This window comes from Sorex fumeus, unplaced genomic scaffold (genome assembly GCF_029834395.1).
Source record: "Sorex fumeus unplaced genomic scaffold, SorFum_2.1 ptg000101l, whole genome shotgun sequence".
NCBI classification, from domain to species: domain Eukaryota; kingdom Metazoa; phylum Chordata; class Mammalia; order Eulipotyphla; family Soricidae; genus Sorex; species Sorex fumeus.
Window position 1 is genome coordinate 896,633 of NW_026606158.1, and position 20,441 is coordinate 917,073.

General features: G+C 53.6%; 1 protein-coding gene across 1 annotated transcript; it reads right to left on the bottom strand.

Moving 5' to 3' along the window:
• Positions 1–4,952: 4,952 nt before the first annotated feature.
• On the bottom strand, positions 4,953–20,190 carry NECAP1 (NECAP endocytosis associated 1). The gene is made up of 8 exons (XM_056134701.1): positions 20,038–20,190; positions 12,821–12,921; positions 12,297–12,401; positions 11,719–11,800; positions 11,016–11,124; positions 10,184–10,367; positions 7,543–7,651; positions 4,953–6,715 (listed from the first exon to the last, which is right to left on the bottom strand). The coding sequence occupies exons 1-8, from the start codon at positions 20,130–20,132 to the stop codon at positions 6,667–6,669; spliced, it is 834 nt and encodes a 277-aa protein (XP_055990676.1). The 5' UTR covers positions 20,133–20,190; the 3' UTR covers positions 4,953–6,666.
• Between the last annotated feature and the right edge of the window lie 251 nt (positions 20,191–20,441).

The following is a 20,441-nucleotide window of genomic DNA, read 5'->3' on the forward strand; positions in this document are numbered from 1 at the left end:
TGTATGGCCCAAAAAAACAAAGAGGGAGGGAGAGAGAGAAAGAGAGAGAGAGAGAGAGAGAGAGAGAGAGAGAGAGAGAGAGAGGAGAAAAAAAAGAGGGTCAGGGGACTAACGGCCTCTTAGAATGACCCAGAATCTCCTTAACATTTAATGTTTATTGCTTTGACTCTAATCAATATTTTTAAGTGGTAATAATTGTTTAACCTGCCCACACGGCAGTGTCTGGCAAACTCCCCGTGGCGTACCCAATATGCCAAATACCAGTAACAATGATGGGTCTCATTCTCCTAACCCTGAAAGAGCCTTGAATATGGCACTTTTTAAAATCTCAGGGCTAGGACGAAGGAGACGTTACTGGGGCCTGCTCAAGGCAATCGACGAAAAACAGGATGATCGTGATCGTGATCATGATCGTGCTTTGACTCAAGAATCAGATATGAAGGGCTGGAGCACTAACACAGCGGGTAGGGCCTTTGCCTTGCACACGGCCGATCCAGGTTTGATTCCCAGCATCCCATATGGTCCCCCAAGCACTTCCAGGAGTAATTTCTGAGGGCAGAGCCAGGATTACCCCTTGTGCATCGCTGGGTGTGACCCAAAAAGCAAAAAAAAAAAAGAGAGAGAACAACATTCTTTAATAATATGCTTAATTTATCTTACACGGGCTAAACGTTTGACATATCGGAAAGCCTCAGTGTATATAAAGGCAGCGCTGGAGACATTTGTTGAGGGTTTGTCTAAAGGGATTATTTGAAGAGTGGGGCCGTCACCAGATCCTTGTCTAAGCGGCTTTCCACATTCACATCCGATTTTCTGCCCGTTCTGCACTTTTTCTCATGCTATCTTACCCCTTTGTCCCCAACAGTACCAGGGTTAAGATACCGGCATTGCACACAGCTGGCCAACTTGGGTTCAATCCCCCCAGGACCCCTTATGGTCCCCTGAGCACTGCCAGGATTGATCCCTGAGCACAGAGTCAGAAATAAGCCCTGAGCAGGGCTGGGTGCGATCCAAATTCAAACCATAATATAATGATCAAGGTCACGGTCCTCCCATTGTTTGTCAATTTGCTCAAGCGGGCCCAGTAACGTCTCCATTGTGAGACTTTGTTGTTACTGTGTTTGGCATATCGAATATGTCACGGGGAGCTTGCCAGGCTCTGCCGTGCGGGCGAGATACTCTCGGTAGCTTGCCGGGCTCCCCGAGAGGGGCGGAGGAATCAAACTCGGGTCGACCATGCTGGCCGCTTGTAAGGCAAACACCCTACCGCTGTGCTATCGCTCCAGTAAGCATAGCACAACAGGTAGGGCGCTTGCCTTGCACGCGGCTGACCCAGGTTCGATTCTCAGCATCCCACATGGTCCCCCAAGCACCACCAGGAGTAATTCCTGAGTACAGAGCCAGGAGTAACCCCTGAGCACCACTGGGTGTGACCCAAAAAGAAAAAAAAAAGAGAATGCCAGGGACTGTGAAAGTGCCGTTTGCCTATAAATATTTACTTATCATTTAATATTTAAGAATTAAAACCTGGGGCTGGAGCAATAGCACAGCGGGTAGGGCGTTTGCCTTGCACGCGGCCGATCCGGGTTCAATTCCCAGCATCCCATATGGTACCCTGAGCACCGCCAGGAGTAATTCCTGAGTATACAGAGCCAGGAGGAACCCCTGTGCAAAAGCCAGGTGTGACTCAAAAGCCAAAAAAAAAAAAAATTAAAACCTGGCTCGAGGATGTGTGGCAGGGATGGTGTCTGCGGGTCACAGCTGCGTGCCTAGCATTTAGGAAACCTGGTTTCAATCCCCTGCAATGCAAAAATAAATAAATAAATAAACCACCATTTTTAATTACAATTTTAGAAGGTAAAATCCTCACCACTGGAAATAACTGCCCCCCCTTCAGGGGGTGGGGGGCTGAGCTCCCCAAAACAAGTCTGACAAAAAAAATTGTTATTTCATTCATTTTATGCTTATTCCAAGTAACTGTTTTCCTACATTCCCAACAAACTTTGCATTAGGTTCAGATATGAGTGAAATACCCGGGAACAGTTTTCACCTGTCTATTCTTCAGCCTGTTTATCCCTGGGAAGCCGAAGCAATAGCACAGCGTTTAGCGGCGGGAGAATCGCTAGGAGGAGCGCACCCCCCGGTGGCTGTAGGCTGACATGCAGCCAGATGCAGCCGTCCCAGAAAGGGTTCCAAAGACATTTCTTCCCTGATCTGTGTCAAAGACACTTCTTCCCTGATATGCCTCTGTCTCTAAGTGCAGAGAGAGGTTCTGCACACGTAAGAAAAGAAAATGTTGGAAAAAAACCTATAACGGGGTCTTTTTTTAACAATTTTTTTAAGTTTTTATTTTAGCTTTCTGGGGTCACACCCGGTGATGCTCAGGAGTTAGTGCTTCTGGCTCTGCACTCGGGAATTACTCCTAGCGGTGCTCAAAGGACCATATGTGATGCCGGAGACCGAACCCAGGTTGCCCGCGTGTAAGGTAAATGCCCTACCCGCTGTTCTATCGCTCCGGCCCTTTTTAGTAGGGTCTTAATTGCATTATGTCTAACTGGGAGAATTGCATCTTTCAAACGTCTAAATCTTTTTTTTTTTTTTTTTTGGCTTTTTGGGTCACACACAGCGATGCTCAGGGGTTACTCCTGGCTATGCACTTAGGAATTCTTACTCCTGGTGGTTCTTGGGGGACCCTATGAGATGCCGGGGATCAGACCCCGGTCAGTTGCATGCAAGGCAAACGCCCTCCCTGCTGTACTAACACTCTGGCCCCTGAATCCTTTTTTTTATTGATTTGAGGTTCTGTGACTTACAAAACTATTGATAATCATGTACACATAATTCCAACATCACATCCATCACCACTGTACCCACCTCCCTCCCTCAAGGCCCCAGTGTCCCTCTCCTTTATAATCCCAACCCCCTCACCCCCAAACTCACACGGTATGGGTCACTTTTCTGATTGTGTTCCCCTTGGCCCTTTGTCGCTCCCTCGCTGTGTGTATCTCTAAGACCCACAGAAGAGAGTGACGATTCCGTAGCTGTCCCTGTCTTTCTGACTCCACTCACCATGATACCTCTAGTTCCATCTGTGTTGTGGTAAATTGCATGGCTTTGTTCTTTCATAGAGCTGTGTAGTATTCCACTGTGTAGACATACCACAACTTCTTTTTTATCCCTCTACCCCGTCCCTCGTACCACGTACTTCTTGATCCATTTATCCATTCACTCACTGACTACAATGAACATAGGTGTGCTTTGTGTGTGTGTGTGTTTATGTGTGTGTGTGTGTATCTCCTTTTGAATTCACTTACATCCTTTCAAATTATTTTGTACTTTGAGGGTAGATGCCAGTAAGTGCTATCACTGTGTCAAATGGGAGTTTTATTTCTATATTTTGGAGAAACGTCCATATTGCTTTCCGTAGAGGCTGAACCAAATAACATTCCCACCCGTAGTGGCTAAAGGTGCAGCCCCCACTGGCATGAGATGGCACGTTGTCAGTGTTGCTCTGACTGGCTTTCCGCTTATCATAAATGGTGATGAGTGTGTCTTCCTAGTTTGTTTCGAGTCTATGGGGTATGATAGATGAAGGCAATTTGATGCCAATGAAATTAATGGTACCAACAAATAATATAAATGGGGGTGAGAGGCCGAGTTCAGAAGATGCAACCTTGGTTCAACCCCCAACGCCTCTGAGTGCAGCTCCAAAACTTTAATAAAATATTCCCACTACTCCAAAGACTATTATTTAAAATATGTAAGTGGAATCAGTAAGGTATGCAGGTGGGTTTAGAACCACGATCACAGTGTCAACGTCTTAAAAGGCCTGTTTCTTAAAAATTCGAGAATTTTCCAATCCGAGAAAATTGGGCTACACTAGCACGCGGCAGGGACAAATGGAGACGTTACTGGCGCCCGCTCGAGCAAATCGAAGATTAACGGGAAGTTAAGTGATAAGTGATCTTCCAATCCAAGCAGGCTTGGAGATCTACACCCCGGGTCCTGCACACCTGGGTTCCTCTGCCGGTTCCTTCATGCGTGAGGCTCGTCCGAACGTGTGGAGAGTGGTCTTAAGCATGGCTGTGGCTGGAACCAGAGGTCTTCAGCTGCCGGGGCTCTGCTCGGGGTGGTGTGGCACTTTTTAAAATCTCAGGGCTAGGACGAAGGAGACGTTACTGGGGCCTGCTCGAGGCAATCGATGACCAACAGGATGACAGCGATACAGTGATACAGTGATCGCTCTGTCTTATTCACAAAAGTATCTTTATTTCCTCTCTGCTCTCATTTTGATAGGATTTTTTTAATTTGTTGTTGATATTTGTACTTTAAAGTCTCTTTATGCATGAACTATCTTTATAGTACTTTAGTATATTAAATATCTTTCATAGTCACCCTTGGGGAAAAAAAAATTCGGGAATTTTCAAAAACTATCTTTCCGTACCTACTGGTCCAGTTCTACTGGATTATAGATACTGAAAGCCCAGGGAGCTAACACAGAGGGCGAAAGCACACACCTTACATGTTGGGGCCCCGCGCCCAAGCCCAGCTCCTGTGGGGCTCCTCAGTACCCCGCACAAGTGCTGGGAGCCCCCAGCACTGCAGGGATGGCTCTGGTGACCCTCTGTACCACGGAGAGGCCCAGGCCCCTCAGCCCTGCTTGAGCTGCCTCCTTACAATGACTCTGGGGGGCTTGGGGATAGGTTGCCCAGGAGGCCCAGGGACCCCAATGCTCAATTCTTGGCCAAACACTGGGCAGTGCAATGGGGAGCAGGGGGGTGTTCCTGCGGCCTGGGCAGACCTGGCGGTTCTGGGGGTCTCCAGTGCAGCACCCACCAAGGCTCAGGGGACACACGATGCCCGGAATGGGCCGCAGGCCCCACGGACCATCTCCCAGGCCTCCCCTGGCCCCACCCCCAAATTAAAATAAGATTGAAAAACCAGACCACAGACACCTTTTCCCTTATTTTTTAATACCATTATTGCACCATTACAGCATACTCTTTATATACATATATCTTAAACTTCATTTTCAGCTCTTCAGCGATTCAAATACATAATATATTATCATCTCGAGAATACAAAGAACACAACAGGGGAGGAAGATTGAGAAAAATAGGTTCCCCGTCGTCAGTCAGTCCGTCCGTCAGTCCCGAGCCAGTCTGCGGACTGGGCTCTTAGTGTTTGCGACTGGAATTCTGCGAAGAAGAAGCCCTGCCCCTGCACTCCCGGGAGAGCGCCTAGGGCCGCCGGGGAGCGGGGAGGCGGTGAACATAAATGGACCCCAAGTCACAAGAGTCGAGAAAGAATTCCAGGAGAGGGAATAGACTCAGAAATGACGAGCCTCCCCACGCATGCGGGCCTCCGTCAGCACCCACCCACACCGGGTCCCTTGGTCTGGTCCTCAGAACAACTGGTGCCTGCCCGCCTAAGGGAGGGAACGCTCAGCTGAGGGAGCACTCGCCTGAGGGAGGGAGCACTCGCCTGAAGGAGCACTCACCTGAGGGAGGGAACGCTCAGCTGGGGGAGGGAGCACTCGCCTGAGGGAGCACTCGCCTGAGGGAGGGAATGCTCAACTGGGGGAGGGAGCACTCACCTGAGGAAAACGCTCAGCTGAGGGAGGGAGCACTCTCCTGAGGGAGGGAGCACTCAGCTGGGGGAGTTAACTGCTTCACAGGCTTCACAGCATCTGACAGGAATTGGAGCGTGAGGGGGCGGGCAGGGGAGGGCGACTCACGCTGGCGTGGGGTACAGGAGGCTGGGCTTCTCCCCACTGGCGTTAGAAACGCCTGGGGGGGGGGGCTGGTCAGGTGAAAGGTGAAAGAGCCCCCCCGGGGGTGGAGGGCACACGACTCCAACTGCACGGACCAGCCTCTCAGTCCCTTCAACCTCTCGGGCCTGCGGCGAAGGTCGAAGCCTCAAAACCCCGCAATTGGGGGGGGGGGGGAGCGGGGGCGGCAAAAAACGGGGCAAGCAGCGCCCCGCTAGGCCTCGCCCACGTGGAGGGGCGAGGAAAGTAAACATCTCTCTAGGGCGAGGCTCGGAAGCCCCCCTCAGCCACTCCTCAACGCCTCAGAAACGCCCGCAGCACAGGGGGCAAAGGAAGAGACAGCAGTGGAACAGGGGTGCAGCCTGCGGGAGGGGTGCCAGCCGCGCCGGGGAAGGCACCCTGCTTCACCCTGCTTCACACCCGGTACCCCCCGGGGCCACTCTTAAATGTCCCTAACGGTCAGGGGGAAACGAAGACTCGAGGGGTCCGTCTGCCCCCGGAAACTGCTGAGGGTCGCGTCCCTGGGGGGCTCACACAGGTGGGGGGAGGATTCTGAAAATGAGTCAGGGGGTCTGAATAAGGGGGGGAGATGTCCCCCCCGGAAGTGCCAGGGGGCCCTGGAGTCCTGCAGTCGCCCGACACTCACAGCAGAAGCCCCGCTCTTCCCTGCCTCGGTCAGGAACAGGACACGCGATTGTTTAGTGTTTTCTTGGCTGCACGGCAAGGGAAGGACAAAGGACGCCAAGGCGCGGGGCTGCGATGGAGAAGCTGTGTGCGATTGTCCGGAGAGCGGGGTTCGGGGGGAGGGGGGCCCGGCTTCCCTCACGGATCGGTGCCCTCAAGGTCTTCTTGTTGGGTTCTCCCAGTCCATCCGCAACGATGTCTCGCAACGCTGATCAGAACTGGACCCAGTTGGACGGCTGAGGGGCCTGGTTCGGAACCGAGCTGCGAGGCGGGAAGGGGAGAGAGAGCCCAGGACACCCCGTGACACCCCGTCAGGCACCTGAGGAGCTGCTCCCAGCTCCAGGCAGGACCCAGCCAGGCCTGCAGGGTCAGCGGGGCGCAGGGCCCCCGCTCAGCCCCGCTTGGTGACTAGGTCTACCGGTGTCACAGTCCATCAAGCATAGCCAGCAAGAAGAGGTAGCCCGGCGGGGCTGGAGCCCCGGGACAGCAGGGCACGTCCTCGAGTGGAGGTGGCCCAGGGCCTCACCCCTAGCGCCAGCAAACAAACGGGTCCCGTCTCAGAATTTCCGCTGCTGGACTTCACAGCAATTCTGACCATGATCTGAAACGTTCACCCGCCATCTCTGTCACTCCACCACTCCCCATGCGGGACACTTCCTGACCTTGCCAAGACTGCACCCGGTTTATTTTGTTTTGTTTTGTTTTGTTTTGCCTTTCGGGTCACACCCAGCGATGCTCAGGGGTTCCTCCTGGCTCTGCGCTCAGGAATTACTCCTGGTGGTGCTCAGGGGACCCTATGGGATGCTGGGGATCGAACCCGAGCCGGCCGCGTGCAAGGCAAACGCCCTCCCCGCTGTCCTATCACTCTGGCCCTTGCACCGGGGCCTCTCACACCAACTTTCCCATCCAACCCCCTTCCACCTAAGGTTCGTAGAATATAGCAATTATATAGAGACTGATCATTCTCTTAAAAACAATTTAAAAAAAAAAATTTTTTGGCCCTCCCACTGGGAAGCGAGGGACTCCGTCCCCTGCCAACGCCCCGCCTTCTCGGCTGAGATGTCCCCGGCCGAGGGAGGGCAGCGTACCTGGATGCAGTGCTGAAGTCCCCCCACAAGTCGTTGCTTGCAGAGACCGGGGCTGGGGCTGGCGCTGGCGTGGTGACAGGAGCCGGGGAATCCAAATCTAACAGGATGTCTGAGGGAAAGGCAGGAGAACAACGCGGGGAGCCAGGATGAGAAGACATGAGAAGCCTCACGGGGAAACCGCAAATGCTCACACGGAAACCCCGCACCCCAGTGCTCCCGGCAGACTCGCAGGGTCCCCGGACTGCAAATGAGCCCAATGCCCGTCCTCAGGGCCTGCTCGAGCATGAAATGCTCTTCAACGCCACACAGGGACAGCAGGGAAGAGGGGGGACGGGATGACAGCCAAAGGTCACTGACTCAAGCCAGCCACTTATTCCAGAAGTGACAATTTCAAAGGGATGGAGATGCGACTGGTGACTGCCGGGGTGGCACCGGGAAACGGGAGGGTGGTTAGGAGAGAAAACAAACACGGGCACCCTGTAACAGCAGCGCTGCTACGGGCCCTTGCCCTGGTGCTGGACCCACGGACCCACACAGTCAGATCTACACAGCTAGCGAGAACTGAACGCAGAGACACAGACACACACAGACACGGAAACTATGAGACACTGGGTGAATCTGAGATCAGTCACAATCACAATCACAACCATCCTGTTATTCGTCGATTGCCTCAAGCAGGCCCCAGTAACGTCTCTTCGTCCTAGCCCTGAGATTTTTTTTTCAGTAGATGGCTTCAATGCCCATTTCCTGGTTGTGGAACTCAGCCATATGTTTGCAACACTCACCACTGACTAAAACGGGGTCAAGGGCACCAGAGATTTCTTTGGGTTATTTTTTGCTTAACAACTGCACTTGAATCTACAAACTCAAAATTAAAGGTTGAATTCTTTGGGGGAGGTGTGGAAGCAGGAGGCCAAGACCTGGCATTGCTCAGGGCTTATTCCTGGTTCTGCACTCAGGAAATCACTCCTAGCGGTGCTTGGGGGACCATGTGGGATGCCAGGGATTGAACCCCAGCTGGCTGCGTGCAACGCAAGTACCCTATCCACTGGACTATCTCTCCGGCTTGCTTTAATTTTTTTTTTAGAATAGAAAATAAACCTGTCGAAGACACTATCCCCAGTGACTTTCACCATTTCTGACCTCAGAAATTCCTGGAGACAGGGCTGGGGAGATAGAACGGCAGGTAGGTTCGATCCCTGGCAACCCACATAGTCCCCTGAGCACCACCAGGAGTAATTCCTGACTACCTCTTCTCTTTTCCAGCCAGGTCGTTGTGGGGGGGGGGGAAAGTCTTCAGAACCATAAATGTCGCCTCAGTTCCACCCTTTGTGAAGATATGGTGGGAACTAGGAGAACGGGGTCAAAGAGATGACACAAAGGTCCAGGCGCTCAGATCTCTTTGGGTCCCATACCCAGCCAATTTCACCGGGACACCCCAGATGGAGCAGGTGCAGCCTCTCCGCCTACTCCAGATGGAATCCCAGCGACCAAGAGCTTCCACAAGCAAGGCCCAGGTATGCGGGTTTCAGGACTGAATCTCCAGGCCACATGGTGGCAGAGGACCCGGGCTATCCCTCCCCGGGTCCCCACCTGCCCAGCAGACTGGCTGCCGTGCCCACAATTTGACTCCGGGCGCCATCTTAGCGCACCAACAGCCCTAGCCCAGAGACTCCCAACTGAATCCCAAAATGGATTAGTGACCTACAGAGAAGTACCCAACCATTTACAATCTAGAATTTTACATTTACAATCGCGGCCGTGCAAACTCTCATGATATTCCAAATGAACAATGGAAAATAAATTATCTAGCATCTGGCCCTGGCAGGTAGGCTTGAATGGTGGCGGTAAATTTTTAATGCCCAAAATTTGAGAAAGAGGGTATTGGGGAAATTGTCTGCCATAGAGGCAGGGTAAGAACTGGGATGGGGCGGGGGGGCGGGGGGGGGACGGCACACAGAGGAGATACTGGGGACATTGGTGGTGGAGAATGTGCCCTGGTGAAGGGATGGGTGTTCCATCATTGTATGGCTCAATCTCAAACACGAAAGCTTTGTAGCTCTATCTCACAGTGATACAATTAAAAAGAAAAGTAATGTGGAGTTCATGCCCAATTCAATCAGCTTAATCAATGGGTGAACAAACAGTAATACTCCTATATTATTTAAAAAAAAAAAAAAAAAAGGTCCAGGCACTCATCTGGTGCACAGCGATCCCCACACTGCACATGGTCCCCCACACGCCAGGAGTGACCCCTAAGCACCGCCAGATGTGGCCCCGGCAGTAATGGCCCTGACACTCCAGGTTCGTGTCCGTGACGTTCCCAAGGCGGAGGTCACGCGACACCCCCACCCGCAGACACGGGTACTGAGACTCAAAGGAACTTCGGAAACGCCCCGATGCACATGCAGACATCGGCTGAATCCTGGACCGGCCGGCTCTTGGCTCTAGGAGAGCGAAGACGACGCGCAGGGGAGCAAGTGGCCTTCTGACCGCTGACCTGCACTCTGCCCACCAGCCCCTTCCGCTCTCGGCCCCCGGGCTGGAGGCCACGAGGACCCAGAACCCTCAACCCTGCTGGCCAAGAGGGGCTGCCCGCCGAGGACACACAGTCCCTCCAGGAGAAACCCAGACAACGTACCCGCATCGTTCCCTCCGTGGTTGGATTTCGGAATGGGCGGTGGAGTCACGTGGTTGCTGATGGGGACGGACGTGGTCGGCGGGGGGATAGTGACTTTGCCTCCAGGTGGGGGTGGCAGCAAGCTCAGGCCCCCAGTGCCTGTGGTCTTGGGCTTCGAAGCACCTCCTTTCTTGGTTGTAATGTTCTAATAAAAAAGAAGAAGAGGGGCTGGAGCGATAGCACAGCGGGGAGGGCATTTGCCTTGCACATGGCCGACTCAGGTTCGATTCCCAGCATCCCATAGGGTCCCCCCGAGCACTGCCAGGAGGAATTCCTGAGTGCTGAGCCAGGAGTAACCCCTGAGCATTGCCGGGTGTGACCCAAAAAGCAAAAAAAAGAAGAAAAAAGGAGGGAGGAGGAGGAAGGAAGGAAGAGGAAGGATGGAAGAGGGAGGAAGGAGGAGGAGGAGGAGGAGGCGCCCCCCACGGGGATTGATTCCTGACACCCTGTTCTTTTTCCAACCAGGTCGTTAGAAAGTAAAGTAAAGTAAAGGCCCTCCCGTCGATCATCGATTTGCTCGAGCGGGCCCAGTAACGTCTCCATTGGAGACTTTGTTGTTACTGTGTCTGGCATATCGAATACTCTCAGTAGCTTGCCGGGCTCTCCGAGAGGGGCGGAGGAATCGAACTCGGGTCGGCCGTGTTGGCTGCGTGCAAGGCAAACGCCCTACCGCTGTGCTATCACTCCAGGGGGAAAAAAGTCTTCAGAGCCATAAAATGTCGCGTCGGTTTCTCCCAACTTGCCTTTGGGAAGATATGGAAAGAACCAAGGAAAAAGGGGTCGTCAGACTCACCCCAATGCTCAGCTTGATGGTCTGCCCTTCCTTGAAGCCCAGGTCCAGCTTGGGACGGCTGTCCATGTCCTGGGACTCTTTGGAAATCTCGGATTCCTGCTTTACCCACCTGGGGGGAGAGCGCGCGGTCTCTGAGTCTCGGGGTCCCTGACAGCGGAGTCTGACGCAAGCGTTTGGGAGTGATGGACAGACAGAGCCCCGAAAGCAGAGAGAAGACCCGGGGTGGGTGGGGAGAGGAAGCCCAGGGAGGGCCCCGGCAGACCAGGCCCATCTCTCCCGAGCACATCCCCTCGCCATCCCTCGGGGCCAGCAGCCTGCCCCGCGCCAAGGGGCCCGCGACGGTCACAGAGAGACCGGGAGGTCTGTCCTGGGAGGAGGACACTGACCACGCGTGGCACAGCCCAGGACAGAAAGGGCAAACACAGGCGGGCAAAAGGCACACAACGGGTCGGCCGGGTCAAGGAACCAAGCTGGCCTGGGCTCCCCACAGGCACCCAACCCTGGAATAGCGCCTGCTGCCCTCAGACCTCCTCGGGTGGGGCAGAGTCCCCGGAGGCATCAACCAAAGCAACAGCTGGCACGGCTCCAGGCAAGGGCGGAACAGAGATTAAAGAGGTTAAGGCGCTCACTCCCCAAATCCCCCAGGTGGCACCCGCTGAGCCGAGACACCGCAGGGCCCAGAGCCCTGAGCCGCGACACTCACTTGAAATGATCTTGCAAGGAGACATTGAAGTCGAAGGCGTCACCGCGGTCTGTGAAGCCAATGCCGATGAAGGCACTGCGCCCTGGGGGGAGAGGGAGAGGGGGAGAGGAACCCTCAAACGAGCAGCCCCAGAAGGGGATCCCACCCAGATTGGGATGGGAACACCAAGGGTTTCCTCACAGGGGATCTCACGCTCTGTACGGGTCCCGGGCCCCAGTCTGTCTGGGCTTGGTCGGGTGACCTCTGGCCACGCTGAAGGCTGAGTAACTGCCACTGGGCCCACCTGGCCCAGGCAGACCCCCACCGTCCACTGTCTTTCTCCTCATGGGAGGAGTCTGTGCCCCACGTGGGCAAGATACGGGGCCCTGCCTCCAGTCACTGCCCTTGAGTGGACAGCGGCCGACCGATGACTACCAGACTTGAATTTGTGTTGGGATAACGCTAATCCTCCTCCCTGAGTGAGGACGCTCAGCTCAGACAGTCAGCTCAGACAGTCAGAACGGGGTGGGGGAAAATGAGCCAACAGCTGAGATGGCGGCAACAGGGACACATTTTCCCTCAAGTCCCGGCCCCCTTACCAGTGCCATCCTGGATCCGGATCACAAAGTAGCGGCTGGAGTCCGTCACTGTCTCCACAGCAATCCCTGGGTACTGTTCCACAGGTGCCTGAGCAAAGAGCTCCCCTGAGGGATGGGGGAGGAGGGGAGAGGGGAAGGGGGGGGAGGGGAGAGAGAATGAAAGAGAGAAAAGAGGGAGAGAGGAATGAGAGAGGAGAATGAGAGAATGAGAGAGGAGAGAGAGAGAGAGAGAGAGAGAGAGAGAGAGAGAGAGAGAGAGAGAGATCTTTAAGCAGAGAAAGCAAAAGTCCAAAACTCTCATTTACAAGGCCTGAGAGACATTACAGGGGTCAAGGTGCTTTCCTCGCTTACAGCCGAAAACTGGTTGAAATCCCAAACACCACAGAGGGTTGCCCCAGCGCAGCCAGGGGTCCCTCCAGGACAACCAAAGCTCTAAGTACCTCCATTCCAGCGCATGCCCGAGGGTTTTGACCAGGCTCCCCGGACCAGCGGGCTTTGCGGGCAGGGGTCCCAGTCCAGATTACCTGAAACTTTATCCTCCAGTTTGATGTAAGCGATCTTCCCTTTCGAAGTGATGCGGAGGCGGCCGGTCCAATCAGGCTGGTCTAGCTTCCAGTCAGACGCCCTGGGAGAGGAGAAGGGCGGCCTCAGGGCTCAGGGCTACAAAATGCTGAGTTCCCTGGCATTTTTCTTCCTATCAAGTAATCAACAAGAATTCTGGACCCCCGCCTTACCTATGACGTGGCAAGTAACCATAAAAACAGGTACAAAAATCAAAGCAATTTTTAATTATTTTACATTAAAAAGTAAAGTAAAGTAAAGGCCCTCCCGTTGTTCATCGATTTGCTTGAGCGGGCCCAGTAATGTCTCCATTGGAGACTTTGTTGTTACTGTGTCTGGCATATCGAATAAGTCACGGGGAGCTTGCCAGGCTCTGCCATGCGGGCGAGATACTCTCGGTAGCTTGCCGGGACGGAGGGACGAGGGACGGAGGAATCGAACTCGGGTCGGCCATGTTGGCTGCGTGCAAGGCAAACGCCCTACCGCTGTGCTATCGCTCCAGCCCCTTATAGTACTCTTAATACCTGCTCCATCCCTCTGCCATTTTTAAAGTTTCTCAACCACGACACCATTCCCATCCCACTAGTAATTTTACATAGCAGCATCTTCCTGATCAGGTAACAACTGTCACTGTGACTATCCTCCCGTTGTTCATCGATTTGCTCGAGCGGGCCCAGTAACGTCTCCATCATGAGACTTCTTGTTACTGTGTTTGGCATATCGAATACGTCACAGGTAGCTTGCCAGGCTTTGCCGCGCGGGCGAGATACTCTTGGTAGCAACAACAAAGTCAACTAAATCAAACAGAGTGGGGAGCAGACGCCTCCCCAAAGCCCTGCGCTCAGTCTCCTGGGCTGACAGAGTGCAGATTAAGTCATAGACGAAGTTCCAGGCACTATGAATGTAACTGCCAACCAAGACCCCCTGCTCCACCCAGGCTCTCCCAGAAGGTAAGACGTGGAAAGAAGAGGCATGGGAAGAAATAGGGAAAAAGCATAATTTTTCAAAGCCAACAAAGATCCAGAGTAAATAATTCGTGTCTCAGAAGGTGAAAGGTCAGCAGCAGGAAAGGCAGGGTGGGGGGCCACAGGAGGGAGTAGTGGGCTGTGGCGGGGGAGAAAGGGGCCCGGGCCGGCTCCCTTAGGCAGGGTGAAACGGAAGCAAATGCACACAGGAAGTGAGAGCTGGGCTTCGGACGAGCTGGAGGCGAGAAGGCCTAGGGAACGCGGGCAGTGCCAAGGGAGCACGGCAGGAACTGACTGACATCCTAGGATGTCTGCGCGCGAGCAGGACCGAGACTGTGGTTGGAATGAAATAAGAGACGTAAGAGACAGTCAGATCACACCGGCCAGGAAGAAATCCGACTTTTAGTCGGGAGACCGAGAGAAGATATACTGGAGGCTTTGAGCGGAAGTACGACATGCTCCCCATTTTATCCCATTTTATTAAGCTAAAAATAAAATTTCAGCTTAATTTTAAGCTAAAATTGAGGCGATTTTCATTTTAAAAAATTAAGATTTTTATTAAAAATAAAATATTTTTAATAGGAGGTGATTCGGGCCCCTCCTAGCAGCGCGGGGGGCTATTCTTGGCTATGGGCTCACAAGGCACCCCGGGGGGGGGGGGACCGGGGGCAGAGGTCATATACAGTGTCAAAGTTTCCAAGTGGGGTCAGCAGCGCGCAAGGCAAGCACCCTAAACCCTGCGCGCTCTCTGGCCCTCCCTTTCACTTGTGTGGCGATGCAGTGATGCAGGGATGGGCGCCCTCAGCAGGGAGTCAGTAAGAGATGGGCGGGAGAATCGGGGTGGGGGTCGGGGGCAGCAGGGTCTCCGAGCAAGCAGAGGGGAGTCAAAGGCAGAAAAGAAAAGTTGCTGCTTTGGGAAAGTTTGCTGTTTGGAAAGGTTAACAGTGAGGTTATCAAGACAGGAAGGAGTTGACCCAGTGGGGACACAAAGGTGAGAAAGTGAAAACTGAGCTTTGAAGGACCAGTAACCCACCCCCCCCTTCTCTCGCAGCGGGTCCTCCACAATGTCCGCACCGGAACCAGATCCAGAACAGAGTCCTCAAGAGTTCTCTATCTAGGGGCTGGGGCGACAGCACAGCGGGGAGGGCGTTTGCCTTGCACGCGGCCGACCCGGGTTCGATTCCCAGCATCCCATAGGGTCCCCCGAGCACCACCAGTAGTGATTCCTGAATGCATGAGCCAGGAGTAGCCCCTGCGCATCGCCGGGTGTGACCCAAAAAGTAGACACCCCAGCAATAGATATGAAAGCATGAAAATACACATCTCAAGAGGGGAGATGAATGATCTTAATGATAATAAACATTTTAAACCAAAAAAAAAAAAAAGAGTTCTCTGTTCAGTTTTTCTATTGAGCTTTTTTTGGGGGGGGAGGGGCAGTGAGCATGATGAATAAGTAAAATTTTTATAGGTGGAGCACCATTTTCTAACATTCCCAATTTCCCATCACTACTTTCTGGTGACTTTTCTGGGAATATCAGCTCAGGGCTTACTCCTGACTCTGCACTCAGGAATTATTCCTGGCAGTGCTCGGGGGACCAGATGGGATGCCAGGGGTGGGTCAGCCACATCCAAGGCAAATGCCCTCCCCTCTGTACTATCGCTCCAGCCCTCCTACTGAGTTCTTACCCTACCACCCCATCAAGCATTAAGAGTCTATGCAGTTACTGAAAACGAGGACGTGCAGCCCACTGCAGACCCGTCTTCTCCATCTTGGGTCCAACAACATCTCAGTGAGTGTCTGGACCCCTGGCAGGTTCCCTCAGTTCCTCCCAAGCCGGAGCATCTCAAGGGGGGGTGGCCCCTCAATTTCTGACAACCCACCCAACTGACCTCGCACATTTTCAATGATCTCACCCAGACATCCTTCCAGCATGAAAAGCCCAGTGTCTCCCTCTCGTTCTGAATGAGGGAGAGGAGAAGGGCACGGCAAGCCATGATGACTAACTCCGAGCCTCTGCATTTTTTATGACATAAGACACACTATTGATTTAGCCAGGGATGAAGAGCGTGACGAGGAAGTAAACGCTTTAGAGGTTGGAGCACCATTTTCTATCACTGCCAATTTCCCATCGGCCTTGATTTTCCTTGCATGAATCTGGCCAGTGTACGCCTGCCAAGCAACCATCACACTAAGCCAGTGTTTCCCAAGGCGGGTGACGCTGCCTGGCTTGGGGGCCATAGAAAGCGGGCAGTGGCCTCGGGTGCTCCTCGGGCGGCTTCCTGTCTATCCCCCTAAAGACGGTGGACTCCCAGGGGCATGCTGAGTAAGTTTGTCTCTGAAAAAGGAGGTGGCAGGAACCGCAGCACTAGGTGAATCAGTTATTATAGCTTCTAATCTTACTAGTTATCCAAAGAAAGTTTTCCTGCTTAAAAAAGAAAAAAAAAGTCTTTACCTGTAATAGTAGCTTGAGCAAACAATATACTCATCATGTAAAATGGATTCTAGTATACAAACAACAGAAAAGTAATAGTTATCAACTATCTTCTTATACACCACGGTTTTGGGATTTTTTGGTTGAGGTTTGGGGGACTTGGTTTGGGGGGTTTATTTTGGGGGGGGGTGGAATTTGGGCCACACCCAGAGCTTACTCCTGGCTCTGAGCTCACTCCTGGCAGGGACTCAGGGGACCATATCATGTGATAGGGATCAAACCAGAGTCAGCTTTGTATAAGGCAAACACCCTGTCTTCTCGTACTTTAATAACTCTACCCCATGCCATGGATTGTGTTCATTCCTGTAAAAACTGAAAGGATCTTAAAAGATCAGTGGTATTCTCTCCATTTCTACAGATCAGAAAACTAGAGTCCAGAGTGAAGACATAGGATGTGTGGGGCCGGAGCAATAGTACATCAGGTAGGGCATTTGCCTTGCATGTGGCCGACCCGAGTTCAATCCCCGGCATCCCATATGGTCACGAAAGCACTGCCAGGCGTAATTCCTGAGTGCAGAGCCAGGAGTAACCCCTGAGCATCGCTGGGTGTGAACCCCACCCTCAAAAAAAAAAAAAGACACAGGATGCGGCACATGATCGCATGAGTGAGGCCCTGGATTCCAACCCCAGCACTGATGACCCCCATGACTATGACACCAAACACGACTTGGGGCCAAAGTAATAGTACACAGGGTAAGGCACTTTCCTTGCATACCGCCAGCCCAGATCCGATCCCTAGCACCCCAACTGGTCCCCAGAGACCACCAGGAGTGATTCCTGAATAGAGAGCTAGGAGTAAGCCCTGAGCATGTGGTATGGTATGAGCCAAAAACAAACAAAAGAGTAAAATTGCCAAAGGCAATGAGATTGAAGGGGGCTGAATACTAAATATCGCACAGCAGGGAAGGCACTTGCCTTGCACACAGCCAATCTGGGTTCAACTTCCCAGGCCCCCATACAGTCCCCCTGAGCCCCACCAGGAGTAGGCCCTGAGCACAGGCAAGTGTGTCCCAAAGACAAACCAAAAAGCCACAAGTTAGAATCAAAATTCTGACTTAGCTCTGTTTCTTCACTCACAATATAAGAGAGGCTGATGTTGCAATGCCAGAGAGTAGAATTATGCCAATAATTATGCCAATAAAGGCAAAAAAATCAAGAAACTGCATTGGGGGCTGGAGAGATAGTACAGCAGGTAAGGTGCTTGCCTTACATGCGGCTGACCTGGGCTTGATCCCAGGCAGATGGTTCCATATGGTTCCCAAGCACTGCCAGGAGTGATCCCTCAGCAGAGCCAGGAGTAACCCCGGAGCACCACCAGGTGCAGCCCAAAACAAAAAAAAAAAAAAAAAAAAAAAAGAAACTACTTTGATGGCTCAGAGTGGATCACTGACCTACAGATAAAGTCTGTGGATAAACTAGGGGGCAGAGGGTGGAATCACAGACTACAGGTGAGTGAGAGAAGTCTTTTCCAAACTCAGAGGAGAAAAAGAAGACTGTATGGATATGCCTATCAGATCCTTGAGGGAGCCTAAACTCCAGTTAGAAACCTGGAGCTTTTTTACTTTATTTCAATGGTCCGGCCTATGCAAGGTTACAGGATTTAGTGTCACCTCCTGATTTTCCCCTCAGACAACATTCGAAGACTGTGAGAGTGTAGGGGGGACATTGTGCTAGACCCAGGAAATATAAAGTGTCTCCAATTAGAGGGACTTCAGGGGGCTGGAGCAATAGCACAGCGGGGAGGGTGTTTGCCTTGCATGCAGCCGACCTGGGTTCAATTCCCAGCATGCCACAGGGTCCCCTGAGTAGCGCCAGGAGTGATTCCTGAGTGCAGAGCCAGGAGTAACACCTGTGCAATGCCGGATGCGACCCAAAAAGAAAAAAAAAAAAACAGGACTTCAGACTGCTGCCAGCTTATAGAAGCAGGGACCCAGACAGATGCAATACAGAACTGAGTGCACTGTGGTCGGATCGAAGGGTAGAATGCAGGGCACAGGGCGTGGTGACGGCTCAGGTGAGTCACCCACAGCCCCTGCAACCATTTAAAACGCACGTCGTCGGGTCCTGGGGTGGCTGATCTGGATGGAAGTCTGAAAGTGAGAACTTTCGCCTTTCCAAAAACACGGTCCTCAGAGTCGAACCCACCAGCTGGCAGGGGCACGGATTTATATAATGTAATGAAGAGCCTTTCAGCCTTGGCAATGACAGACACCCAGAGGAAAATCGCAAAGGTGATCTGGGGCAGGGAGGGCAGTGAGCAATGGATCCTACTGCCCAGGAGGTCGCTCAAAAGGTTAAGGTCCATGACCTGCAACTTCCTGGCACTGCACAGGTGTTGCCCCAACAATAAAAACCATTAAAGTTTAGAAAGCGAACAGTAAGAACAATACCTTAGATCTCTAGACACTGTGTGTCCTAGAACTATAGCCAGTATCTTATTACTGTATCTGAAATTCTTTCACATTTGTTAGGATGGGGCTGGAGCGATAGCACAGCAGGTATGGCGTTTGCTTTGCACACAGCCGACTAAACTCAGTCGACCCGGGTTCAATTCCTCCACCCCTCTCAGAGAGCCTGGCAAGCTACCGAGAGTATCTCGCCCGCGCGGCAAAGCCTGGCAGGTTCCCTGTGACATATTCGATGCGCCAAACACAGTAACAATAAGTCTCACAACGGTGACGTTACTGGGCCCGCTGGATCAAATCAATGAACAACAGGAGGACAGTGCAGTGCAGTGCTTGTTAGGATGTCACTTAATACGGATCCCCACCTACACACACACACACACACACACACACACACACATCCTGAGAGAGCTGCAACCAGAGGCGATTTTGCTGTCATTAACTTTTTTTCCCTCCTGTTTGCCAGAAAATGGAGATTTGTCCCATAAATCATACAACTACTCAATGGCCAGGGTTCACTCTCCCTTTTTTTTTTTTTTGGTCTTTTTTTTTTCCTTTTTTTGACAGGCAACCCAGCTGGGTCCTACAGGACCACGACCCCAGAGCATCCCTCCTGCATCCCCCCGACCCTCACCATCCCCGCAGTACCAGGTGAGCCCTAGAGCCGCAGAAACGCTGCCGTGGTGAGCTGGGGGTGGGGGGAGAAAGGGGAGCTGGGGGGGGGGGGGGGAGGTCCTCGTGCCCAAAAGGGACCGGGAAGAAACCAGAATGGGCCACTCCCGGGGAAGGGCGCTGGATGCTGCCATCGGAACCGAACCTTGGTCGGGCAGCACCGTGCGGGGGATGGGGATGGGGATGAGGAGGGGGAGGGGAAGGGGGATGGGGGGGCAACGCGGCTGCTGGAAGATGCTCCCTGCAGGCCAGCCCGGCCAGAAGCAGCACACGCAAAGGGAGATGATGAGCTCATGCCCACCGTGGGGCGTGCAGGGAAGGCGGGCGGGGGGCGGCGGGGCGCGCGGCGAGTGACCCACTGAAGGACGCGGGGCAGGCAGGAGGCGAGGGGACGCGCTGCGGGGCACGGGGCGCACGAGGGGCGGCCCCGGGGAGGGTCCCGAGGAGGAGGGCGCGGGATGACAACCCGTCTGCGCGTCTGTGCGCGGCTCGGGGGCCCCCGAACGCGGGCGGCGGGCCGCGCCGGGTGCGGGAGGAGCAGGCGGAGACAGGTGCACGGCCCCCACCGCCCCCCCCCACCCCGGGACGGCGGCGCGGAGGGACCCCGCGAGGCGAGGCGGGGGGCGGCCCGGCGGGGCGGGGGTACCTGTAGCCGCGGTTCGAGGCCCGCGGGGGGATCCGGTAGACGCTCACGTCGGGCTTCACGCACAGCACCGACTCGTACTCCAGCTCCGACGCCATCTTGGCCGAGCGCTCCGGGGGCGGGCGCGGGGGCGGAGACTCCACTTCCGCTTCCGGCCCTTCCCCTCCCGCCCCTCAAGACCCGCCTCGGGTTTCCGGAGATGAACCCGGGGCGGGAAGCCATGTTGAGATCTGGCAAAGGGACGCTCGGCCGCTCCCCATCTTGAGTCCTGGCAGAGCTGGCGCTCCAGGTTGGTGACTCACCGTTCTGGAAATCTCCATCCCGCGAAGGGAGGAGGTGAAGGAGAGAAAGCGCCATGTTCATCAGGGAAGATGAGGACCGTCTTGAAACCTGGCGATTTTTTTTTA